Source organism: Equus caballus, chromosome 19 (genome assembly GCF_041296265.1).
Source record: "Equus caballus isolate H_3958 breed thoroughbred chromosome 19, TB-T2T, whole genome shotgun sequence".
Lineage (NCBI taxonomy): Eukaryota > Metazoa > Chordata > Mammalia > Perissodactyla > Equidae > Equus > Equus caballus.
Window position 1 is genome coordinate 17,910,297 of NC_091702.1, and position 25,541 is coordinate 17,935,837.

Here is a 25,541-nt window from a genome sequence, read left to right on the forward strand (position 1 = left end):
CCATCCCCAGGAAGTGAAAAGAGGGAATAGCGGGGCATCCTCTTTGAGACAGAATCTTTGATCTCCGGGGGATTTTTCTTCTTAATGAAAACCGCTATCTCAATTTCAAACATCCGGAGTCACTCACCTCAGACCAGACCCAGCCAGGCACAGGAGGCCACCTCTGGAAGGCTGGCACTTCCATGCAAACTCCGGAGGAGGGAAACGCACGGAGTCCGACAGAAGGAAACTCAGTGGCTACCAAGGACTTGCGGTGGGAGGAAGGGAGACTGACTGCTTCCCAGGGACAGGGTTTCTCTTGGACAAAAATGGGCGGGTACTAGATGCGGATGACGTTGGTGTGACGTTGTGAGTCTGCTTCACGCCACTTCAGCGAACAATTGAAAAGAACCCAAGAACTAAACTTTATTGAACTGACGAGATAAAATACAGGGAAAGGTTAAGTAAAGAAAAACCAACAACAAAACTTTAAAACCCACGCCATGGCTAGGGGAAGGCGAGGATTCTCTGGGGCTGCAGCTCAGGAGCTGAGGGTAGTGGCTGGGATGCTGCCAGTGCTTGCTGAAGGTCTTGAGCCGGCTGTGGCTCGCAAGATGCCTGTGCGGCTCTGAGCTGGGCTGGGCCCGAGAGGGAGAGACGGTGCCGGATCTTCAGGGTCTTCCGCGTCTTTCGGTGGAGCTGCAGCTGGAGATGGAAGAAGAGAAAACGCCACCAACATGACTGCCCGCCCAAGTCATTCCAAAGAAAGGGACCCTCTGCCGCCAATCCAGCAGTCTCAGTCCAAGCACCACGCCCCCGAAAGTCTTCCCAGACTCGAGTCCCTGGCAAGAGTGATCTGAGCCCGCCCCTTGCTCCCAGCCGAACCCCAGCCTCTGGACACTCTGCTCCGGGGGGCGCAGCGCCATCCCCTCTGCACACGCCCACGTCACACACCCGAGTCCTCCTCACCCTCAGTCTTGGCATCAGTGTGCTCAGGCTGCTCCAGCCGGGAAAGAAGAACGCGGGCGCGGTGCTCCAGCTCCGAGCCGGGCATATTGAGACCGATGTAGGCCAAGAGCAGTTCCAGGCTGGGAACATCTGGGGGCTGGATAAAATCCTCAGGGTACCATCGGAGCCAGGCGCCCAGAATGAAGGAGATGGCCCTGAGGACGGACAGGTGGGCAGCAGAGTCAGAGAAGGGTCCTTTCCTTGCACGCTGGCCTCCCGGGCATCCCTGTGCGGGCCTGGGCTCCTGGGCCTCCCGCTCCTGGCTGTCCAGGGGCCAGTCCTACTTGGCGGCCACCTCCAATCTGGCAGTCTTGGCAGAGCTAGGCCAGGGCACCAAGGAGGGGCTAGGAAAACGCCTTTGGAAGGGGGAGCCCTGTGCCGTGGTGGCGTCACCTCTCCTAGGCCTCAGGGAAGCCTGACACACTGCTTGGAGCATCTCTCCGCCCACTGCCCACTGGAACGTCAGCTGCGTGAGGGCAGCGAGCGGTGCAGTCTCCTCTTTTCATTGCCCTCCCTGGCACACAGGAGGTGCTCCCAGAACATCTGACCAGTGAGGGAACAACGGACATTGTCTCCCGCCCATGCTTCCCAGGGCCCTCCTCTTGCCTCCAACTTTCCCTCCTGGGCCTACGTGCTGCCTGATTCACCAGGTGTCCCATGAGGGTCATGCTCCCCTGCCCCGTATCTCGACCAGGGAGGGGCTTATGTGGCCCCGGAGCACTCCCTGAGCCCCCTGAGCAGGAGCTGAGCACCCGCTGGGGAGCTTCTAGCAGATGAGTGAGCGGGACGCTGCAGGCAACTGCCCTCCAAGTGTGGACGCTGGGCGCCCTCCTAGGGATTCCAAAGCCCACTCACTTTTTGAGTTGGTCTAGGGGTCCGCCGTCCTCATCGCCATAGGCAAGGACACAACCGTATCTAGAAGACACAGGAGGACGTCGCATGGACTGGACTGTGGATCAGGCCTGCGTGAGAAGCCTAGCGGCGCTGTCTCACTCCCAAGGAGAATGGAGCCCTGGAGGGCATGGCTGTCGCCTGCTCTGCGCACGGGATTCTGGTCAGTGCCTAGAAAACTTTCTGCACCTAGTGGGGACCTCTGTGTGTGCGTAATGAAGGAAGGAGCTCCAACCGGCCCCTCACTCCTGCTTGAGTGGGTCGGGGGCCTCGGCTCAGCCCAGGGATCGCTGCTCTGGCTTCACCCAGGTCAGAGACCTAGAAGAGCTCTGCCATCTCCTTTTCCAAAGGGAAGACAACAACTCAGTGAAGGCCACGGGCACGCTGAGGGACGAGGCGGAGGCTTCGCCTTAGGCAAGAGGAATATCCTCAATGAGCACAACCACAGCCCCTCCGCTCCAGTCGACCCTCCCAGAGGGTTAGGCTTCTCGAGAAGCCTTTGCAGGCAGCACCTGCCTGAGTCCCTACAATCTCCCCTGGAGGCTGATCCTCTCTTCAGCCCGCCTTGCAAGGAGCAAACCGAGGCTCGGGGAGGTGCCGTGACATCCCCAGCCTCACAGCTAGTAGGTGGCTGAATGCCCACAGTGCTGCGGAGGGGCACGGCACGCACCTTTGAAACAGAAGCTCCAGCACCTGTCGTGTGGTGGCAAAACCTCTATACGTGCACAGGAAGCTGTGGACGTAGGCGGTGTCGCCCTCCAGGAAGGCGGGCACCAGGTGCTCCACTCGCTTCTGCCGCGTTCCAGCCTGGACGGTCCACCCCAGGCGGGACGCTTTGCTCTTCGCTGGGGATGGATTTTCAGCCTGGGGTCAGACAGAGGGGCCGCTTGCCATCAGAGGCCGCACCGCGGGCCCCAGGAGTGCCGGGGACTGGAGGTCGCACCGAATGCCCAAGCCCGCGGTGACTTGTGGCCGGAAGTGGGCATCATTGCCCAGGGCAGGGAAGAATTCTCGGGATTCCAAGTAGGATGTGAGGTGGAGAAGGATTAAACCTCTTGGTCTCCTAGGTCTTTGTGCTGGCAGAGGAGTGACAGCCCCTCCCTGGATGAAGAGCATCAACCCTGGGGTGGCTGACCAACTGCCCATTCGAGACAGGAGAACACAGAGGCTTTTCGTGGGCTGGGAGGGATGAGGACGGGAGGACAGGCAGGGTGATCAGGGCGGTGCTGTGGAAATGGCAACAGAAGGTGCGGGTTCAGTGAAGGGCTGAGTCACTGGGCTAATGGGTCTCCCTTCTGGAAAGTTGGGCAGCCTGCTGAGGCCCGACGCCCTGACCTCGAGAGGCCACGTGGACGTGTTCCTCTGGACAGCAAAGGCAGAGGACCAGAAAGAACCCTGTGAGCCCCATGTCCTGTTGGGCAAAAAGCATGCCTATCCATCAGGATGCTGCGTCCGACTGGGAGAAGGTGGGGAAGGATTGCCAGGCCACATGGACACGTGAGGATGGGAGTTCAAACAGGAAAATCTCTACAGAACGCAAAAGGACTCTTGAACGCCCGTGAGCTGATGGGCTAGAAATGTCTCTGCTCTGCTACACCTCTGTGGACAGGGCCGTCTCCTCTGGCCAAGACGGGGGCTGGGCCCGCAGGGCAAGGTCGGGGGAAGAGATGGGGATTCAGATTCCTTTGGGAGCAGGGCTCCAGGCAGGAGCCCCGGGGCTGTCTCAGGGCCTTCGAAGACCTGGGGTCCTCAGTGCTGTCTTGGGGCCCTGGGGCTTGGGTCTCCCCAGCACCTGCACTCACCCTGAGCCGGCCCTGGCCTCGCTTGGCAGCGTGGGGCACCTTCCCTTCCTGCAGGGTGGTGGAGTCGAGGGCGTCGTGGCTCAGCTGCTGGCCCGTCTCCTGAGTGACGCTCTGGAAAGACAGTGCCCGGCAGCCAGGCGGCAAGCCTCAGAGACCCGACTGGCTGTCTTTGCTGGCTCTCACACCTCTGTGACTCTCTCCACTCTGGACACACATACCCCGCCCCACGGTCCACACAGACCTCCACCGAGGAGGGAAACACACGGCAGCCTGAGGGCCTGGAATGAGGAGGCAGCTTAGGGGTCCCCTTTCAGTCCTGCCAGCCCTGTCCTGGCTTGGGAACGTGACGGGAAAAGCAGGTTATTGCCAGCCCACCAACCTTCTGCGGCCAAGGGCAGATCCTGCCCACACGTCCCTCTGGCCCCCACACTCACGAGGACGGGATGAGGGCTGCCCTGGGAGGGCTCGGGGAGCTGGTCTGGCCTCGATTGGGCTGCTCTAGGCTTCCTCATGTTACCTGAGAGGACCTCCTGCCAAAGGTCCAGCGGTGGGGGGCGTGGGAGCTGAGCCAGCGTCCACAACGTCTCCAAAGGTTCTCCCTGCGGGCTTTCTGGGAACCAGAGCCCCGGTCAGGCGGGAGAAAGCAGGAGAACATGTTTCTCTATCAAGAGTCTCCAGCCAAGTGAGCTGGCTTTGCGCACGTGGCTGCCTAGTTGCGGGGGTTCCAAGTCTGTTGGGGTCTGTTGTCAAGGAAGTGACCTCATTTCCTGCAGTGCCCTTACCTGAGTGCCCCCCTCAGATACCACCCATGCAAACAGTCCTCTGGCCATGGCCTTGCTCACCCCCCTTCTCCATGCGACGTCGTAGGCGTACCCAGGAACACCAACACACCCGTCTCACAGGCTCCCTAGAGGGTCTGGGTGCGGCCGAGGTCCCAGCTTTGAGACTGACGCAGAAACAAGTCCTCTTCCTTACCTCTTCTGGATCCTGCATAAGCCGTTGTGTCTCTCAGGGCCTGTCGGCCTCCTGTCTGCACACTGGGGAGGACCGGAGCGTGGACTTGCTAGACATGTCCTCTGGCGTGTGTCCTACCTTAGAGGACGATACCTCTCAAACTGCAGGCGGGTGTCACTTGCAGGCAATGCCTCCCACCTCGTGTTTCTTCCTCTTGCCACTTGCCCTGTGTCTGCTTCTCTTCGGATCCCACCCTAGAGTCCATCCTTGCATCCAAGGTCAATGTGTGTGTGTGTGTGTGTGTGTGTTTGTGTGTGTGTGCATGCGCGTGTGTGTGTGTGTTTGTGTGCGTCCGCGTGTTGTGTGCTCAGGTTGTGGAGGCCAAGAAGAAAACAGCTCCCACAAAAGGGAGGGATTGGCAAGAGCTTCTCAAGGTCTCATGGTTCCTAATTTCAGAAGCCAAGCCTCCGCGTGGGGTCCCAGTCTTGCCCTAGAAGGTCAGAACACACACTTACCCATTGGACTCACCCTGTCGAGGGCCATTCCCTACCCCTCTAGGGGCCTCAGTTTCCCAATGTTCCAGTGAGAGATTCAATTCAGGACTGCATAGGCCTGAGCTCAGCAGAAAAGTGGCCGCCACTGCCTCCACCGTGGGTGTGATGTGGGCAGGGCTACAATCCAGGGTGCCCCGGACCTGGGCTCCTCCTCAAACAAGAACTGACCAAATGCCCGTGTACACTGCCGAATACTCCCCCTCACCCCCATGCCATCTCCAGATCTGTATGCACTTCCACCAACACAGCCTTCTCCAGAGGCCCCTGGGAATGCCTGTGTGCAGCCAGAGCCCCAGCCTTGAGGACGCAGAACTGGCTTCCTCCCTGGCTCCGCCTTCTTCCTCATCTGGGATTCTGGGCAAGGCATTGAAGTTCTGGGGTCTTCTCCTTCTCCCGTCACTGGCCACCTGGGATCAGGACTTCCTGGTCTAGACCTCCTGCTGTAATCCCCTCCTCTTGAGTGTGGACTGACTGGAGCGATTCCACAGAGGACGGCAAAGCGATGCCGTGTCACTACTGAGATTTGGATGTGGTCAGTGGTCCCTGAGAACGCGCAAGGGGATAGGTGTGACTACTCACAGCCCACTGTGGGGCATCAGGTACCAGGAAGGAACAGCCCCAGGCTCCTTCCCGCACCACACCCTCACACACCCACACACCCACACCGCCCTCACACACAAACACACACACACTCACACACACACACACACGCCCCCGCACCAGAGCTCAATGAAGAGCTCTGAAAAGCTGGCCACCCCTTGTTCTGGGCAGTTGTTTCTTGGTAGAACGAGGGCATCGTTTCTTATGACTCATCTTTAAGTCATTCTTTTACCAAATTAACATTAATTATCTATCTCAAACGTTAAAACTTTGGGGAATATATTTTACTCCACGATACGCTTCTTATAAACGCCAGGGTTTCATCTGCGATGAGAATATTTTTGAAATTTGCACATTTTGAAAACTTTACCATGGCCCATCCAGGAAAGCGAAAGATTTGAAAGGGGTCTCCCTGGCCCCGACATTTCCCTCGCTGTTTCCAGCTCTGGTGTCACACCTCCAGTGGGTCCCCATCCCCAGGAAGTGAAAAGAGGGAATAGCGGGGCATCCTCTTTGAGACAGAATCTTTGATCTCCGGGGGATTTTTCTTCTTAATGAAAACCGCTATCTCAATTTCAAAAATCCGGAGTCACTCACCTCAGACCAGACCCAGCCAGGCACAGGAGGCCACCTCTGGAAGGCTGGCACTTCCATGCAAACTCCGGAGGAGGGAAACGCACGGAGTCCGACAGAAGGAAACTCAGTGGCTACCAAGGACTTGCGGTGGGAGGAAGGGAGACTGACTGCTTCCCAGGGACAGGGTTTCTCTTGGACAAAAATGGGCGGGTACTAGATGCGGATGCCGTTGGTGTGACGTTGTGAGTCTGCTTCACGCCACTTCAGCGAACAATTGAAAAGAACCCAAGAACTAAACTTTATTGAACTGACGAGATAAAATACAGGGAAAGGTTAAGTAAAGAAAAACCAAAAACAAAACTTTAAAACCCACGCCATGGCTAGGGGAAGGCGAGGATTCTGTGGGGCTGCAGCTCAGGAGCTGAGGGTAGTGGCTGGGATGCTGCCAGTGCTTGCTGAAGGTCTTGAGCCGGCTGTGGCTCGCAAGATGCCTGTGTGGCTCTGAGCTGGGCTGGGCCCGAGAGGGAGAGACGGTGCCGGATCTTCAGGGTCTTCCGCGTCTTTCGGTGGAGCTGCAGCTGGAGATGGAAGAAGAGAAAACGCCACCAACATGACTGCCCGCCCAAGTCATTCCAAAGAAAGGGACCCTCTGCCGCCAATCCAGCAGTCTCAGTCCAAGCACCACGCCCCCGAAAGTCTTCCCAGAGTCGAGTCCCTGGCAAGAGTGATCTGAGCCCGCCCCTTGCTCCCAGCCGAACCCCAGCCTCTGGACACTCTGCTCCGGGGGGCGCAGCGCCATCCCCTCTGCACACGCCCACGTCACACACCCGAGTCCTCCTCACCCTCAGTCTTGGCATCAGTGTGCTCAGGCTGCTCCAGCCGGGAAAGAAGAACGCGGGCGCGGTGCTCCAGCTCCGAGCCGGGCATATTGAGACCGATGTAGGCCAAGAGCAGTTCCAGGCTGGGAACATCTGGGGGCTGGATAAAATCCTCAGGGTACCATCGGAGCCAGGCGCCCAGAATGAAGGAGATGGCCCTGAGGACGGACAGGTGGGCAGCAGAGTCAGAGAAGGGTCCTTTCCTTGCACGCTGGCCTCCCGGGCATCCCTGTGCGGGCCTGGGCTCCTGGGCCTCCCGCTCCTGGCTGTCCAGGGGCCAGTCCTACTTGGCGGCCACCTCCAATCTGGCAGTCTTGGCAGAGCTAGGCCAGGGCACCAAGGAGGGGCTAGGAAAACGCCTTTGGAAGGGGGAGCCCTGTGCCGTGGTGGCGTCACCTCTCCTAGGCCTCAGGGAAGCCTGACACACTGCTTGGAGCATCTCTCCGCCCACTGCCCACTGGAACGTCAGCTGCGTGAGGGCAGCGAGCGGTGCAGTCTCCTCTTTTCATTGCCCTCCCTGGCACACAGGAGGTGCTCCCAGAACATCTGACCAGTGAGGGAACAACGGACATTGTCTCCCGCCCATGCTTCCCAGGGCCCTCCTCTTGCCTCCAACTTTCCCTCCTGGGCCAAGTGCTGCCTGATTCACCAGGTGTCCCATGAGGGTCATGCTCCCCTGCCCCGTATCTCGACCAGGGAGGGGCTTATGTGGCCCCGGAGCACTCCCTGAGCCCCCTGAGCAGGAGCTGAGCACCCGCTGGGGAGCTTCTAGCAGATGAGTGAGCGGGACGCTGCAGGTAACTGCCCTCCAAGTGTGGACGCTGGGCGCCCTCCTAGGGATTCCAAAGCCCACTCACTTTTTGAGTTGGTCTAGGGGTCCGCCGTCCTCATCGCCATAGGCAAGGACACAACCGTATCTAGAAGACACAGGAGGACGTCGCATGGACTGGACTGTGGATCAGGCCTGCGTGAGAAGCCTAGCGGCGCTGTCTCACTCCCAAGGAGAATGGAGCCCTGGAGGGCATGGCTGTCGCCTGCTCTGCGCACGGGATTCTGGTCAGTGCCTAGAAAACTTTCTGCACCTAGTGGGGACCTCTGTGTGTGCGTGATGAAGGAAGGAGCTCCAACCGGCCCCTCACTCCTGCTTGAGTGGGTCGGGGGCCTCGGCTCAGCCCAGGGATCGCTGCTCTGGCTTCACCCAGGTCAGAGACCTAGAAGAGCTCTGCCATCTCCTTTTCCAAAGGGAAGACAACAACTCAGTGAAGGCCACGGGCACGCTGAGGGACGAGGCGGAGGCTTCGCCTTAGGCAAGAGGAATATCCTCAATGAGCACAACCACAGCCCCTCCGCTCCAGTCGACCCTCCCAGAGGGTTAGGCTTCTCGAGAAGCCTTTGCAGGCAGCACCTGCCTGAGTCCCTACAATCTCCCCTGGAGGCTGATCCTCTCTTCAGCCCGCCTTGCAAGGAGCAAACCGAGGCTCGGGGAGGTGCCGTGACATCCCCAGCCTCACAGCTAGTAGGTGGCTGAATGCCCACAGTGCTGCGGAGGGGCACGGCACGCACCTTTGAAACAGAAGCTCCAGCACCTGTCGTGTGGTGGCAAAACCTCTATACGTGCACAGGAAGCTGTGGACGTAGGCGGTGTCGCCCTCCAGGAAGGCGGGCACCAGGTGCTCCACTCGCTTCTGCCGCGTTCCAGCCTGGACGGTCCACACCAGGCGGGACGCTTTGCTCTTCGCTGGGGATGGATTTTCAGCCTGGGGTCAGACAGAGGGGCCGCTTGCCATCAGAGGCCGCACCGCGGGCCCCAGGAGTGCCGGGGACTGGAGGTCGCACCGAATGCCCAAGCCCGCGGTGACTTGTGGCCGGAAGTGGGCATCATTGCCCAGGGCAGGGAAGAATTCTCGGGATTCCAAGTAGGATGTGAGGTGGAGAAGGATTAAACCTCTTGGTCTCCTAGGTCTTTGTGCTGGCAGAGGAGTGACAGCCCCTCCCTGGATGAAGAGCATCAACCCTGGGGTGGCTGACCAACTGCCCATTCGAGACAGGAGAACACAGAGGCTTTTCGTGGGCTGGGAGGGATGAGGACGGGAGGACAGGCAGGGTGATCAGGGCGGTGCTGTGGAAATGGCAACAGAAGGTGCGGGTTCAGTGAAGGGCTGAGTCACTGGGCTAATGGGTCTCCCTTCTGGAAAGTTGGGCAGCCTGCTGAGGCCCGACGCCCTGACCTCGAGAGGCCACGTGGACGTGTTCCTCTGGACAGCAAAGGCAGAGGACCAGAAAGAACCCTGTGAGCCCCATGTCCTGTTGGGCAAAAAGCATGCCTATCCATCAGGATGCTGCGTCCGACTGGGAGAAGGTGGGGAAGGATTGCCAGGCCACATGGACACGTGAGGATGGGAGTTCAAACAGGAAAATCTCTACAGAACGCAAAAGGACTCTTGAACGCCCGTGAGCTGATGGGCTAGAAATGTCTCTGCTCTGCTACACCTCTGTGGACAGGGCCGTCTCCTCTGGCCAAGACGGGGGCTGGGCCCGCAGGGCAAGGTCAGGGGAAGAGATGGGGATTCAGATTCCTTTGGGAGCAGGGCTCCAGGCAGGAGCCCCGGGGCTGTCTCAGGGCCTTCGAAGACCTGGGGTCCTCAGTGCTGTCTTGGGGCCCTGGGGCTTGGGTCTCCCCAGCACCTGCACTCACCCTGAGCCGGCCCTGGCCTCGCTTGGCAGCGTGGGGCACCTTCCCTTCCTGCAGGGTGGTGGAGTCGAGGGCGTCGTGGCTCAGCTGCTGGCCCATCTCCTGAGTGACGCTCTGGAAAGACAGTGCCCGGCAGCCAGGCGGCAAGCCTCAGAGACCCGACTGGCTGTCTTTGCTGGCTCTCACACCTCTGTGACTCTCTCCACTCTGGACACACATACCCCGCCCCACGGTCCACACAGACCTCCACCGAGGAGGGAAACACATGGCAGCCTGAGGGCCTGGAATGAGGAGGCAGCTTAGGGGTCCCCTTTCAGTCCTGCCAGCCCTGTCCTGGCTTGGGAACGTGACGGGAAAAGCAGGTTATTGCCAGCCCACCAACCTTCTGCGGCCAAGGGCAGATCCTGCCCACACGTCCCTCTGGCCCCCACACTCACGAGGACGGGATGAGGGCTGCCCTGGGAGGGCTCGGGGAGCTGGTCTGGCCTCGATTGGGCTGCTCTAGGCTTCCTCATGTTACCTGAGAGGACCTCCTGCCAAAGGTCCAGCCGTGGGGGGCGTGGGAGCTGAGCCAGCGTCCACAACGTCTCCAAAGGTTCTCCCTGCGGGCTTTCTGGGAACCAGAGCCCTGGTCAGGCGGGAGAAAGCAGGAGAACATGTTTCTCTATCAAGAGTCTCCAGCCAAGTGAGCTGGCTTTGCGCACGTGGCTGCCTAGTTGCGGGGGTTCCAAGTCTGTTGGGGTCTGTTGTCAAGGAAGTGACCTCATTTCCTGCAGTGCCCTTACCTGAGTGCCCCCCTCAGATACCACCCATGCAAACAGTCCTCTGGCCATGGCCTTGCTCACCCCCCTTCTCCATGCGACGTCGTAGGCGTACCCAGGAACACCAACACACCCGTCTCACAGGCTCCCTAGAGGGTCTGGGTGCGGCCGAGGTCCCAGCTTTGAGACTGACGCAGAAACAAGTCCTCTTCCTTACCTCTTCTGGATCCTGCATAAGCCGTTGTGTCTCTCAGGGCCTGTCGGCCTCCTGTCTGCACACTGGGGAGGACCGGAGCGTGGACTTGCTAGACATGTCCTCTGGCGTGTGTCCTACCTTAGAGGACGATACCTCTCAAACTGCAGGCGGGTGTCACTTGCAGGCAATGCCTCCCACCTCGTGTTTCTTCCTCTTGCCACTTGCCCTGTGTCTGCTTCTCTTCGGATCCCAGCCTAGAGTCCATCCTTGCATCCAAGGTCAATGTGTGTGTGTGTGTGTGTGTGTTTGTGTGTGTGTGCATGCGCGTGTGTGTGTGTGTTTGTGTGCGTCCGCGTGTTGTGTGCTCAGGTTGTGGAGGCCAAGAAGAAAACAGCTCCCACAAAAGGGAGGGATTGGCAAGAGCTTCTCAAGGTCTCATGGTTCCTAATTTCAGAAGCCAAGCCTCCGCGTGGGGTCCCAGTCTTGCCCTAGAAGGTCAGAACACACACTTACCCATTGGACTCACCCTGTCGAGGGCCATTCCCTACCCCTCTAGGGGCCTCAGTTTCCCAATGTTCCAGTGAGAGATTCAATTCAGGACTGCATAGGCCTGAGCTCAGCAGAAAAGTGGCCGCCACTGCCTCCACCGTGGGTGTGATGTGGGCAGGGCTACAATCCAGGGTGCCCCGGACCTGGGCTCCTCCTCAAACAAGAACTGACCAAATGCCCGTGTACACTGCCGAATACTCCCCCTCACCCCCATGCCATCTCCAGATCTGTATGCACTTCCACCAACACAGCCTTCTCCAGAGGCCCCTGGGAATGCCTGTGTGCAGCCAGAGCCCCAGCCTTGAGGACGCAGAGCTGGCTTCCTCCCTGGCTCCGCCTTCTTCCTCATCTGGGATTCTGGGCAAGGCATTGAAGTTCTGGGGTCTTCTCCTTCTCCCGTCACTGGCCACCTGGGATCAGGACTTCCTGGTCTAGACCTCCTGCTGTAATCCCCTCCTCTTGAGTGTGGACTGACTGGAGCGATTCCACAGAGGACGGCAAAGCGATGCCGTGTCACTACTGAGATTTGGATGTGGTCAGTGGTCCCTGAGAACGCGCAAGGGGATAGGTGTGACTACTCACAGCCCACTGTGGGGCATCAGGTACCAGGAAGGAACAGCCCCAGGCTCCTTCCCGCACCACACCCTCACACACCCACACACCCACACCGCCCTCACACACAAACACACACACACACACGCCCCCGCACCAGAGCTCAATGAAGAGCTCTGAAAAGCTGGCCACCCCTTGTTCTGGGCAGTTGTTTCTTGGTAGAACGAGGGCATCGTTTCTTATGACTCATCTTTAAGTCATTCTTTTACCAAATTAACATTAATTATCTATCTCAAACGTTAAAACTTTGGGGAATATATTTTACTCCACGATACGCTTCTTATAAACGCCAGTGTTTCATATGCGATGAGAATATTTTTGAAATTTGCACATTTTGAAAACGTTACCAGGGCCCATCCAGGAAAGCGAAAGATTTGAAAGGGGTCTCCCTGGCCCCGACATTTCCCTCGCTGTTTCCAGCTCTGGTGTCACACCTCCAATGGGTCCCCATCCCCAGGAAGTGAAAAGAGGGAATAGCGGGGCATCCTCTTTGAGACAGAATCTTTGATCTGCGGGGGATTTTTCTTCTTAATGAAAACCGCTATCTCAATTTCAAACATCCGGAGTCACTCACCTCAGACCAGACCCAGCCAGGCACAGGAGGCCACCTCTGGAAGGCTGGCACTTCCATGCAAACTCCGGAGGAGGGAAACGCACGGAGTCCGACAGAAGGAAACTCAGTGGCTACCAGGGACTTGCGGTGGGAGGAAGGGAGACTGACTGCTTCCCAGGGACAGGGTTTCTCTTGGACAAAAATGGGCGGGTACTAGATGCGGATGACGTTGGTGTGACGTTGTGAGTCTGCTTCACGCCACTTCAGCGAACAATTGAAAAGAACCCAAGAACTAAACTTTATTGAACTGACGAGATAAAATACAGGGAAAGGTTAAGTAAAGAAAAACCAAAAACAAAACTTTAAAACCCACGCCATGGCTAGGGGAAGGCGAGGATTCTCTGGGGCTGCAGCTCAGGAGCTGAGGGTAGTGGCTGGGATGCTGCCAGTGCTTGCTGAAGGTCTTGAGCCGGCTGTGGCTCGCAAGATGCCTGTGCGGCTCTGAGCTGGGCTGGGCCCGAGAGGGAGAGACGGTGCCGGATCTTCAGGGTCTTCCGCGTCTTTCGGTGGAGCTGCAGCTGGAGATGGAAGAAGAGAAAACGCCACCAACATGACTGCCCGCCCAAGTCATTCCAAAGAAAGGGACCCTCTGCCGCCAATCCAGCAGTCTCAGTCCAAGCACCACGCCCCCGAAAGTCTTCCCAGACTCGAGTCCCTGGCAAGAGTGATCTGAGCCCGCCCCTTGCTCCCAGCCGAACCCCAGCCTCTGGACACTCTGCTCCGGGGGGCGCAGCGCCATCCCCTCTGCACACGCCCACGTCACACACCCGAGTCCTCCTCACCCTCAGTCTTGGCATCAGTGTGCTCAGGCTGCTCCAGCCGGGAAAGAAGAACGCGGGCGCGGTGCTCCAGCTCCGAGCCGGGCATATTGAGACCGATGTAGGCCAAGAGCAGTTCCAGGCTGGGAACATCTGGGGGCTGGATAAAATCCTCAGGGTACCATCGGAGCCAGGCGCCCAGAATGAAGGAGATGGCCCTGAGGACGGACAGGTGGGCAGCAGAGTCAGAGAAGGGTCCTTTCCTTGCACGCTGGCCTCCCGGGCATCCCTGTGCGGGCCTGGGCTCCTGGGCCTCCCGCTCCTGGCTGTCCAGGGGCCAGTCCTACTTGGCGGCCACCTCCAATCTGGCAGTCTTGGCAGAGCTAGGCCAGGGCACCAAGGAGGGGCTAGGAAAACGCCTTTGGAAGGGGGAGCCCTGTGCCGTGGTGGCGTCACCTCTCCTAGGCCTCAGGGAAGCCTGACACACTGCTTGGAGCATCTCTCCGCCCACTGCCCACTGGAACGTCAGCTGCGTGAGGGCAGCGAGCGGTGCAGTCTCCTCTTTTCATTGCCCTCCCTGGCACACAGGAGGTGCTCCCAGAACATCTGACCAGTGAGGGAACAACGGACATTGTCTCCCGCCCATGCTTCCCAGGGCCCTCCTCTTGCCTCCAACTTTCCCTCCTGGGCCAAGTGCTGCCTGATTCACCAGGTGTCCCATGAGGGTCATGCTCCCCTGCCCCGTATCTCGACCAGGGAGGGGCTTATGTGGCCCCGGAGCACTCCCTGAGCCCCCTGAGCAGGAGCTGAGCACCCGCTGGGGAGCTTCTAGCAGATGAGTGAGCGGGACGCTGCAGGCAACTGCCCTCCAAGTGTGGACGCTGGGCGCCCTCCTAGGGATTCCAAAGCCCACTCACTTTTTGAGTTGGTCTAGGGGTCCGCCGTCCTCATCGCCATAGGCAAGGACACAACCGTATCTAGAAGACACAGGAGGACGTCGCATGGACTGGACTGTGGATCAGGCCTGCGTGAGAAGCCTAGCGGCGCTGTCTCACTCCCAAGGAGAATGGAGCCCTGGAGGGCATGGCTGTCGCCTGCTCTGCGCACGGGAATCTGGTCAGTGCCTAGAAAACTTTCTGCACCTAGTGGGGACCTCTGTGTGTGCGTGATGAAGGAAGGAGCTCCAACCGGCCCCTCACTCCTGCTTGAGTGGGTCGGGGGCCTCGGCTCAGCCCAGGGATCGCTGCTCTGGCTTCACCCAGGTCAGAGACCTAGAAGAGCTCTGCCATCTCCTTTTCCAAAGGGAAGACAACAACTCAGTGAAGGCCACGGGCACGCTGAGGGACGAGGCGGAGGCTTCGCCTTAGGCAAGAGGAATATCCTCAATGAGCACAACCACAGCCCCTCCGCTCCAGTCGACCCTCCCAGAGGGTTAGGCTTCTCGAGAAGCCTTTGCAGGCAGCACCTGCCTGAGTCCCTACAATCTCCCCTGGAGGCTGATCCTCTCTTCAGCCCGCCTTGCAAGGAGCAAACCGAGGCTCGGGGAGGTGCCGTGACATCCCCAGCCTCACAGCTAGTAGGTGGCTGAATGCCCACAGTGCTGCGGAGGGGCACGGCACGCACCTTTGAAACAGAAGCTCCAGCACCTGTCGTGTGGTGGCAAAACCTCTATACGTGCACAGGAAGCTGTGGACGTAGGCGGTGTCGCCCTCCAGGAAGGCGGGCACCAGGTGCTCCACTCGCTTCTGCCGCGTTCCAGCCTGGACGGTCCACCCCAGGCGGGACGCTTTGCTCTTCGCTGGGGATGGATTTTCAGCCTGGGGTCAGACAGAGGGGCCGCTTGCCATCAGAGGCCGCACCGCGGGCCCCAGGAGTGCCGGGGACTGGAGGTCGCACCGAATGCCCAAGCCCGCGGTGACTTGTGGCCGGAAGTGGGCATCATTGCCCAGGGCAGGGAAGAATTCTCGGGATTCCAAGTAGGATGTGAGGTGGAGAAGGATTAAACCTCTTGGTCTCCTAGGTCTTTGTGCTGGCAGAGGAGTGACAGCCCCTCCCTGGATGAAGAGCATCAACCCTGGGGTGGCTGACCAACTGCCCATTCGAGACAGGAGAACACAGAGGCTTTTCGTGGGCTGGGAGGGATGAGGACGGGAGGACAGGCAGGGTGATCAGGGCGGTGCTGTGGAAATGGCAACAGAAGGTGCGGGTTCAGTGAAGGGCTGAGTCACTGGGCTAATGGGTCTCCCTTCTGGAAAGTTGGGCAGCCTGCTGAGGCCCGACGCCCTGACCTCGAGAGGCCACGTGGACGTGTTCCTCTGGACAGCAAAGGCAGAGGACCAGAAAGAACCCTGTGAGCCCCATGTCCTGTTGGGCAAAAAGCATGCCTATCCATCAGGATGCTGCGTCCGACTGGGAGAAGGTGGGGAAGGATTGCCAGGCCACATGGACACGTGAGGATGGGAGTTCAAACAGGAAAATCTCTACAGAACGCAAAAGGACTCTTGAACGCCCGTGAGCTGATGGGCTAGAAATGTCTCTGCTCTGCTACACCTCTGTGGACAGGGCCGTCTCCTCTGGCCAAGACGGGGGCTGGGCCCGCAGGGCAAGGTCGGGGGAAGAGATGGGGATTCAGATTCCTTTGGGAGCAGGGCTCCAGGCAGGAGCCCCGGGGCTGTCTCAGGGCCTTCGAAGACCTGGGGTCCTCAGTGCTGTCTTGGGGCCCTGGGGCTTGGGTCTCCCCAGCACCTGCACTCACCCTGAGCCGGCCCTGGCCTCGCTTGGCAGCGTGGGGCACCTTCCCTTCCTGCAGGGTGGTGGAGTCGAGGGCGTCGTGGCTCAGCTGCTGGCCCATCTCCTGAGTGACGCTCTGGAAAGACAGTGCCCGGCAGCCAGGCGGCAAGCCTCAGAGACCCGACTGGCTGTCTTTGCTGGCTCTCACACCTCTGTGACTCTCTCCACTCTGGACACACATACCCCGCCCCACGGTCCACACAGACCTCCACCGAGGAGGGAAACACACGGCAGCCTGAGGGCCTGGAATGAGGAGGCAGCTTAGGGGTCCCCTTTCAGTCCTGCCAGCCCTGTCCTGGCTTGGGAACGTGACGGGAAAAGCAGGTTATTGCCAGCCCACCAACCTTCTGCGGCCAAGGGCAGATCCTGCCCACACGTCCCTCTGGCCCCCACACTCACGAGGACGGGATGAGGGCTGCCCTGGGAGGGCTCGGGGAGCTGGTCTGGCCTCGATTGGGCTGCTCTAGGCTTCCTCATGTTACCTGAGAGGACCTCCTGCCAAAGGTCCAGCCGTGGGGGGCGTGGGAGCTGAGCCAGCGTCCACAACGTCTCCAAAGGTTCTCCCTGCGGGCTTTCTGGGAACCAGAGCCCTGGTCAGGCGGGAGAAAGCAGGAGAACATGTTTCTCTATCAAGAGTCTCCAGCCAAGTGAGCTGGCTTTGCGCACGTGGCTGCCTAGTTGCGGGGGTTCCAAGTCTGTTGGGGTCTGTTGTCAAGGAAGTGACCTCATTTCCTGCAGTGCCCTTACCTGAGTGCCCCCCTCAGATACCACCCATGCAAACAGTCCTCTGGCCATGGCCTTGCTCACCCCCCTTCTCCATGCGACGTCGTAGGCGTACCCAGGAACACCAACACACCCGTCTCACAGGCTCCCTAGAGGGTCTGGGTGCGGCCGAGGTCCCAGCTTTGAGACTGACGCAGAAACAAGTCCTCTTCCTTACCTCTTCTGGATCCTGCATAAGCCGTTGTGTCTCTCAGGGCCTGTCGGCCTCCTGTCTGCACACTGGGGAGGACCGGAGCGTGGACTTGCTAGACATGTCCTCTGGCGTGTGTCCTACCTTAGAGGACGATACCTCTCAAACTGCAGGCGGGTGTCACTTGCAGGCAATGCCTCCCACCTCGTGTTTCTTCCTCTTGCCACTTGCCCTGTGTCTGCTTCTCTTCGGATCCCAGCCTAGAGTCCATCCTTGCATCCAAGGTCAATGTGTGTGTGTGTGTGTGTGTGTTTGTGTGTGTGTGCATGCGCGTGTGTGTGTGTGTTTGTGTGCGTCCGCGTGTTGTGTGCTCAGGTTGTGGAGGCCAAGAAGAAAACAGCTCCCACAAAAGGGAGGGATTGGCAAGAGCTTCTCAAGGTCTCAGGGTTCCTAATTTCAGAAGCCAAGCCTCCGCGTGGGGTCCCAGTCTTGCCCTAGAAGGTCAGAACACACACTTACCCATTGGACTCACCCTGTCGAGGGCCATTCCCTACCCCTCTAGGGGCCTCAGTTTCCCAATGTTCCAGTGAGAGATTCAATTCAGGACTGCATAGGCCTGAGCTCAGCAGAAAAGTGGCCGCCACTGCCTCCACCGTGGGTGTGATGTGGGCAGGGCTACAATCCAGGGTGCCCCGGACCTGGGCTCCTCCTCAAACAAGAACTGACCAAATGCCCGTGTACACTGCCGAATACTCCCCCTCACCCCCATGCCATCTCCAGATCTGTATGCACTTCCACCAACACAGCCTTCTCCAGAGGCCCCTGGGAATGCCTGTGTGCAGCCAGAGCCCCAGCCTTGAGGACGCAGAGCTGGCTTCCTCCCTGGCTCCGCCTTCTTCCTCATCTGGGATTCTGGGCAAGGCATTGAAGTTCTGGGGTCTTCTCCTTCTCCCGTCACTGGCCACCTGGGATCAGGACTTCCTGGTCTAGACCTCCTGCTGTAATCCCCTCCTCTTGAGTGTGGACTGACTGGAGCGATTCCACAGAGGACGGCAAAGCGATGCCGTGTCACTACTGAGATTTGGATGTGGTCAGTGGTCCCTGAGAACGCGCAAGGGGATAGGTGTGACTACTCACAGCCCACTGTGGGGCATCAGGTACCAGGAAGGAACAGCCCCAGGCTCCTTCCCGCACCACACCCTCACACACCCACACACCCACACCGCCCTCACACACAAACACACACACACACACGCCCCCGCACCAGAGCTCAATGAAGAGCTCTGAAAAGCTGGCCACCCCTTGTTCTGGGCAGTTGTTTCTTGGTAGAACGAGGGCATCGTTTCTTATGACTCATCTTTAAGTCATTCTTTTACCAAATTAACATTAATTATCTATCTCAAACGTTAAAACTTTGGGGAATATATTTTACTCCACGATACGCTTCTTATAAACGCCAGTGTTTCATATGCGATGAGAATATTTTTGAAATTTGCACATTTTGAAAACGTTACCAGGGCCCATCCAGGAAAGCGAAAGATTTGAAAGGGGTCTCCCTGGCCCCGACATTTCCCTCGCTGTTTCCAGCTCTGGTGTCACACCTCCAATGGGTCCCCATCCCCAGGAAGTGAAAAGAGGGAATAGCGGGGCATCCTCTTTGAGACAGAATCTTTGATCTGCGGGGGATTTTTCTTCTTAATGAAAACCGCTATCTCAATTTCAAACATCCGGAGTCACTCACCTCAGACCAGACCCAGCCAGGCACAGGAGGCCACCTCTGGAAGGCTGGCACTTCCATGCAAACTCCGGAGGAGGGAAACGCACGGAGTCCGACAGAAGGAAACTCAGTGGCTACCAGGGACTTGCGGTGGGAGGAAGGGAGACTGACTGCTTCCCAGGGACAGGGTTTCTCTTGGACAAAAATGGGCGGGTACTAGATGCGGATGACGTTGGTGTGACGTTGTGAGTCTGCTTCACGCCACTTCAGCGAACAATTGAAAAGAACCCAAGAACTAAACTTTATTGAACTGACGAGATAAAATACAGGGAAAGGTTAAGTAAAGAAAAACCAACAACAAAACTTTAAAACCCACGCCATGGCTAGGGGAAGGCGAGGATTCTCTGGGGCTGCAGCTCAGGAGCTGAGGGTAGTGGCTGGGATGCTGCCAGTGCTTGCTGAAGGTCTTGAGCCGGCTGTGGCTCGCAAGATGCCTGTGCGGCTCTGAGCTGGGCTGGGCCCGAGAGGGAGAGACGGTGCCGGATCTTCAGGGTCTTCCGCGTCTTTCGGTGGAGCTGCAGCTGGAGATGGAAGAAGAGAAAACGCCACCAACATGACTGCCCGCCCAAGTCATTCCAAAGAAAGGGACCCTCTGCCGCCAATCCAGCAGTCTCAGTCCAAGCACCACGCCCCCGAAAGTCTTCCCAGACTCCAGTCCCTGGCAAGAGTGATCTGAGCCCGCCCCTTGCTCCCAGCCGAACCCCAGCCTCTGGACACTCTGCTCCGGGGGGCGCAGCGCCATCCCCTCTGCACACGCCCACGTCACACACCCGAGTCCTCCTCACCCTCAGTCTTGGCATCAGTGTGCTCAGGCTGCTCCAGCCGGGAAAGAAGAACGCGGGCGCGGTGCTCCAGCTCCGAGCCGGGCATATTGAGACCGATGTAGGCCAAGAGCAGTTCCAGGCTGGGAACATCTGGGGGCTGGATAAAATCCTCAGGGTACCATCGGAGCCAGGCGCCCAGAATGAAGGAGATGGCCCTGAGGACGGACAGGTGGGCAGCAGAGTCAGAGAAGGGTCCTTTCCTTGCACGCTGGCCTCCCGGGCATCCCTGTGCGGGCCTGGGCTCCTGGGCCTCCCGCTCCTGGCTGTCCAGGGGCCAGTCCTACTTGGCGGCCACCTCCAATCTGGCAGTCTTGGCAGAGCTAGGCCAGGGCACCAAGGAGGGGCTAGGAAAACGCCTTTGGAAGGGGGAGCCCTGTGCCGTGGTGGCGTCACCTCTCCTAGGCCTCAGGGAAGCCTGACACACTGCTTGGAGCATCTCTCCGCCCACTGCCCACTGGAACGTCAGCTGCGTGAGGGCAGCGAGCGGTGCAGTCTCCTCTTTTCATTGCCCTCCCTGGCACACAGGAGGTGCTCCCAGAACATCTGACCAGTGAGGGAACAACGGACATTGTCTCCCGCCCATGCTTCCCAGGGCCCTCCTCTTGCCTCCAACTTTCCCTCCTGGGCCAAGTGCTGCCTGATTCACCAGGTGTCCCATGAGGGTCATGCTCCCCTGCCCCGTATCTCGACCAGGGAGGGGCTTATGTGGCCCCGGAGCACTCCCTGAGCCCCCTGAGCAGGAGCTGAGCACCCGCTGGGGAGCTTCTAGCAGATGAGTGAGCGGGACGCTGCAGGCAACTGCCCTCCAAGTGTGGACGCTGGGCGCCCTCCTAGGGATTCCAAAGCCCACTCACTTTTTGAGTTGGTCTAGGGGTCCGCCGTCCTCATCGCCATAGGCAAGGACACAACCGTATCTAGAAGACACAGGAGGACGTCGCATGGACTGGACTGTGGATCAGGCCTGCGTGAGAAGCCTAGCGGCGCTGTCTCACTCCCAAGGAGAATGGAGCCCTGGAGGGCATGGCTGTCGCCTGCTCTGCGCACGGGAATCTGGTCAGTGCCTAGAAAACTTTCTGCACCTAGTGGGGACCTCTGTGTGTGCGTGATGAAGGAAGGAGCTCCAACCGGCCCCTCACTCCTGCTTGAGTGGGTCGGGGGCCTCGGCTCAGCCCAGGGATCGCTGCTCTGGCTTCACCCAGGTCAGAGACCTAGAAGAGCTCTGCCATCTCCTTTTCCAAAGGGAAGACAACAACTCAGTGAAGGCCACGGGCACGCTGAGGGACGAGGCGGAGGCTTCGCCTTAGGCAAGAGGAATATCCTCAATGAGCACAACCACAGCCCCTCCGCTCCAGTCGACCCTCCCAGAGGGTTAGGCTTCTCGAGAAGCCTTTGCAGGCAGCACCTGCCTGAGTCCCTACAATCTCCCCTGGAGGCTGATCCTCTCTTCAGCCCGCCTTGCAAGGAGCAAACCGAGGCTCGGGGAGGTGCCGTGACATCCCCAGCCTCACAGCTAGTAGGTGGCTGAATGCCCACAGTGCTGCGGAGGGGCACGGCACGCACCTTTGAAACAGAAGCTCCAGCACCTGTCGTGTGGTGGCAAAACCTCTATACGTGCACAGGAAGCTGTGGACGTAGGCGGTGTCGCCCTCCAGGAAGGCGGGCACCAGGTGCTCCACTCGCTTCTGCCGCGTTCCAGCCTGGACGGTCCACCCCAGGCGGGACGCTTTGCTCTTCGCTGGGGATGGATTTTCAGCCTGGGGTCAGACAGAGGGGCCGCTTGCCATCAGAGGCCGCACCGCGGGCCCCAGGAGTGCCGGGGACTGGAGGTCGCACCGAATGCCCAAGCCCGCGGTGACTTGTGGCCGGAAGTGGGCATCATTGCCCAGGGCAGGGAAGAATTCTCGGGATTCCAAGTAGGATGTGAGGTGGAGAAGGATTAAACCTCTTGGTCTCCTAGGTCTTTGTGCTGGCAGAGGAGTGACAGCCCCTCCCTGGATGAAGAGCATCAACCCTGGGGTGGCTGACCAACTGCCCATTCGAGACAGGAGAACACAGAGGCTTTTCGTGGGCTGGGAGGGATGAGGACGGGAGGACAGGCAGGGTGATCAGGGCGGTGCTGTGGAAATGGCAACAGAAGGTGCGGGTTCAGTGAAGGGCTGAGTCACTGGGCTAATGGGTCTCCCTTCTGGAAAGTTGGGCAGCCTGCTGAGGCCCGACGCCCTGACCTCGAGAGGCCACGTGGACGTGTTCCTCTGGACAGCAAAGGCAGAGGACCAGAAAGAACCCTGTGAGCCCCATGTCCTGTTGGGCAAAAAGCATGCCTATCCATCAGGATGCTGCGTCCGACTGGGAGAAGGTGGGGAAGGATTGCCAGGCCACATGGACACGTGAGGATGGGAGTTCAAACAGGAAAATCTCTACAGAACGCAAAAGGACTCTTGAACGCCCGTGAGCTGATGGGCTAGAAATGTCTCTGCTCTGCTACACCTCTGTGGACAGGGCCGTCTCCTCTGGCCAAGACGGGGGCTGGGCCCGCAGGGCAAGGTCGGGGGAAGAGATGGGGATTCAGATTCCTTTGGGAGCAGGGCTCCAGGCAGGAGCCCCGGGGCTGTCTCAGGGCCTTCGAAGACCTGGGGTCCTCAGTGCTGTCTTGGGGCCCTGGGGCTTGGGTCTCCCCAGCACCTGCACTCACCCTGAGCCGGCCCTGGCCTCGCTTGGCAGCGTGGGGCACCTTCCCTTCCTGCAGGGTGGTGGAGTCGAGGGCGTCGTGGCTCAGCTGCTGGCCCATCTCCTGAGTGACGCTCTGGAAAGACAGTGCCCGGCAGCCAGGCGGCAAGCCTCAGAGACCCGACTGGCTGTCTTTGCTGGCTCTCACACCTCTGTGACTCTCTCCACTCTGGACACACATACCCCGCCCCACGGTCCACACAGACCTCCACCGAGGAGGGAAACACACGGCAGCCTGAGGGCCTGGAATGAGGAGGCAGCTTAGGGGTCCCCTTTCAGTCCTGCCAGCCCTGTCCTGGCTTGGGAACGTGACGGGAAAAGCAGGTTATTGCCAGCCCACCAACCTTCTGCGGCCAAGGGCAGATCCTGCCCACACGTCCCTCTGGCCCCCACACTCACGAGGACGGGATGAGGGCTGCCCTGGGAGGGCTCGGGGAGCTGGTCTGGCCTCGATTGGGCTGCTCTAGGCTTCCTCATGTTACCTGAGAGGACCTCCTGCCAAAGGTCCAGCCGTGGGGGGCGTGGGAGCTGAGCCAGCGTCCACAACGTCTCCAAAGGTTCTCCCTGCGGGCTTTCTGGGAACCAGAGCCCTGGTCAGGCGGGAGAAAGCAGGAGAACATGTTTCTCTATCAAGAGTCTCCAGCCAAGTGAGCTGGCTTTGCGCACGTGGCTGCCTAGTTGCGGGGGTTCCAAGTCTGTTGGGGTCTGTTGTCAAGGAAGTGACCTCATTTCCTGCAGTGCCCTTACCTGAGTGCCCCCCTCAGATACCACCCATGCAAACAGTCCTCTGGCCATGGCCTTGCTCACCCCCCTTCTCCATGCGACGTCGTAGGCGTACCCAGGAACACCAACACACCCGTCTCACAGGCTCCCTAGAGGGTCTGGGTGCGGCCGAGGTCCCAGCTTTGAGACTGACGCAGAAACAAGTCCTCTTCCTTACCTCTTCTGGATCCTGCATAAGCCGTTGTGTCTCTCAGGGCCTGTCGGCCTCCTGTCTGCACACTGGGGAGGACCGGAGCGTGGACTTGCTAGACATGTCCTCTGGCGTGTGTCCTACCTTAGAGGACGATACCTCTCAAACTGCAGGCGGGTGTCACTTGCAGGCAATGCCTCCCACCTCGTGTTTCTTCCTCTTGCCACTTGCCCTGTGTCTGCTTCTCTTCGGATCCCAGCCTAGAGTCCATCCTTGCATCCAAGGTCAATGTGTGTGTGTGTGTGTGTGTGTTTGTGTGTGTGTGCATGCGCGTGTGTGTGTGTGTTTGTGTGCGTCCGCGTGTTGTGTGCTCAGGTTGTGGAGGCCAAGAAGAAAACAGCTCCCACAAAAGGGAGGGATTGGCAAGAGCTTCTCAAGGTCTCAGGGTTCCTAATTTCAGAAGCCAAGCCTCCGCGTGGGGTCCCAGTCTTGCCCTAGAAGGTCAGAACACACACTTACCCATTGGACTCACCCTGTCGAGGGCCATTCCCTACCCCTCTAGGGGCCTCAGTTTCCCAATGTTCCAGTGAGAGATTCAATTCAGGACTGCATAGGCCTGAGCTCAGCAGAAAAGTGGCCGCCACTGCCTCCACCGTGGGTGTGATGTGGGCAGGGCTACAATCCAGGGTGCCCCGGACCTGGGCTCCTCCTCAAACAAGAACTGACCAAATGCCCGTGTACACTGCCGAATACTCCCCCTCACCCCCATGCCATCTCCAGATCTGTATGCACTTCCACCAACACAGCCTTCTCCAGAGGCCCCTGGGAATGCCTGTGTGCAGCCAGAGCCCCAGCCTTGAGGACGCAGAGCTGGCTTCCTCCCTGGCTCCGCCTTCTTCCTCATCTGGGATTCTGGGCAAGGCATTGAAGTTCTGGGGTCTTCTCCTTCTCCCGTCACTGGCCACCTGGGATCAGGACTTCCTGGTCTAGACCTCCTGCTGTAATCCCCTCCTCTTGAGTGTGGACTGACTGGAGCGATTCCACAGAGGACGGCAAAGCGATGCCGTGTCACTACTGAGATTTGGATGTGGTCAGTGGTCCCTGAGAACGCGCAAGGGGATAGGTGTGACTACTCACAGCCCACTGTGGGGCATCAGGTACCAGGAAGGAACAGCCCCAGGCTCCTTCCCGCACCACACCCTCACACACCCACACACCCACACCGCCCTCACACACAAACACACACACACACACGCCCCCGCACCAGAGCTCAATGAAGAGCTCTGAAAAGCTGGCCACCCCTTGTTCTGGGCAGTTGTTTCTTGGTAGAACGAGGGCATCGTTTCTTATGACTCATCTTTAAGTCATTCTTTTACCAAATTAACATTAATTATCTATCTCAAACGTTAAAACTTTGGGGAATATATTTTACTCCACGATACGCTTCTTATAAACGCCAGTGTTTCATATGCGATGAGAATATTTTTGAAATTTGCACATTTTGAAAACGTTACCAGGGCCCATCCAGGAAAGCGAAAGATTTGAAAGGGGTCTCCCTGGCCCCGACATTTCCCTCGCTGTTTCCAGCTCTGGTGTCACACCTCCAATGGGTCCCCATCCCCAGGAAGTGAAAAGAGGGAATAGCGGGGCATCCTCTTTGAGACAGAATCTTTGATCTCCGGGGGATTTTTCTTCTTAATGAAAACCGCTATCTCAATTTCAAACATCCGGAGTCACTCACCTCAGACCAGACCCAGCCAGGCACAGGAGGCCACCTCTGGAAGGCTGGCACTTCCATGCAAACTCCGGAGGAGGGAAACGCACGGAGTCCGACAGAAGGAAACTCAGTGGCTACCAGGGACTTGCGGTGGGAGGAAGGGAGACTGACTGCTTCCCAGGGACAGGGTTTCTCTTGGACAAAAATGGGCGGGTACTAGATGCGGATGACGTTGGTGTGACGTTGTGAGTCTGCTTCACGCCACTTCAGCGAACAATTGAAAAGAACCCAAGAACTAAACTTTATTGAACTGACGAGATAAAATACAGGGAAAGGTTAAGTAAAGAAAAACCAACAACAAAACTTTAAAACCCACGCCATGGCTAGGGGAAGGCGAGGATTCTCTGGGGCTGCAGCTCAGGAGCTGAGGGTAGTGGCTGGGATGCTGCCAGTGCTT

General features: G+C 58.7%; 4 protein-coding genes across 4 annotated transcripts; all 4 read right to left on the minus strand.

The window, feature by feature from the left end:
* Window positions 1–380: 380 nt before the first annotated feature.
* Window positions 381–4,397, minus strand: LOC138918863 (ral guanine nucleotide dissociation stimulator-like). The gene is made up of 6 exons (XM_070242431.1): window positions 4,198–4,397; window positions 3,681–3,791; window positions 2,549–2,742; window positions 1,843–1,902; window positions 949–1,142; window positions 381–684 (listed from the first exon to the last, which is right to left on the minus strand). The coding sequence occupies exons 1-6, from the start codon at window positions 4,333–4,335 to the stop codon at window positions 521–523; spliced, it is 861 nt and encodes a 286-aa protein (XP_070098532.1). The 5' UTR covers window positions 4,336–4,397; the 3' UTR covers window positions 381–520.
* Window positions 4,398–6,638: 2,241 nt separating this feature from the next.
* LOC138918864 (ral guanine nucleotide dissociation stimulator-like) lies at window positions 6,639–9,304 on the minus strand. The gene is made up of 3 exons (XM_070242432.1): window positions 8,100–9,304; window positions 7,207–7,400; window positions 6,639–6,942 (listed from the first exon to the last, which is right to left on the minus strand). Exons 1-3 carry the CDS (start codon window positions 8,183–8,185, stop codon window positions 6,779–6,781), a joined length of 444 nt encoding a protein of 147 aa, XP_070098533.1. The 5' UTR covers window positions 8,186–9,304; the 3' UTR covers window positions 6,639–6,778.
* Window positions 9,305–12,879: 3,575 nt separating this feature from the next.
* LOC138918865 (ral guanine nucleotide dissociation stimulator-like) lies at window positions 12,880–16,904 on the minus strand. The gene is made up of 6 exons (XM_070242433.1): window positions 16,696–16,904; window positions 16,179–16,289; window positions 15,047–15,240; window positions 14,341–14,400; window positions 13,448–13,641; window positions 12,880–13,183 (listed from the first exon to the last, which is right to left on the minus strand). The coding sequence occupies exons 1-6, from the start codon at window positions 16,831–16,833 to the stop codon at window positions 13,020–13,022; spliced, it is 861 nt and encodes a 286-aa protein (XP_070098534.1). The 5' UTR covers window positions 16,834–16,904; the 3' UTR covers window positions 12,880–13,019.
* A 2,216-nt stretch (window positions 16,905–19,120) lies between these two features.
* LOC138918866 (ral guanine nucleotide dissociation stimulator-like) lies at window positions 19,121–23,122 on the minus strand. The gene is made up of 6 exons (XM_070242434.1): window positions 22,937–23,122; window positions 22,420–22,530; window positions 21,288–21,481; window positions 20,582–20,641; window positions 19,689–19,882; window positions 19,121–19,424 (listed from the first exon to the last, which is right to left on the minus strand). Exons 1-6 carry the CDS (start codon window positions 23,072–23,074, stop codon window positions 19,261–19,263), a joined length of 861 nt encoding a protein of 286 aa, XP_070098535.1. The 5' UTR covers window positions 23,075–23,122; the 3' UTR covers window positions 19,121–19,260.
* Between the last annotated feature and the right edge of the window lie 2,419 nt (window positions 23,123–25,541).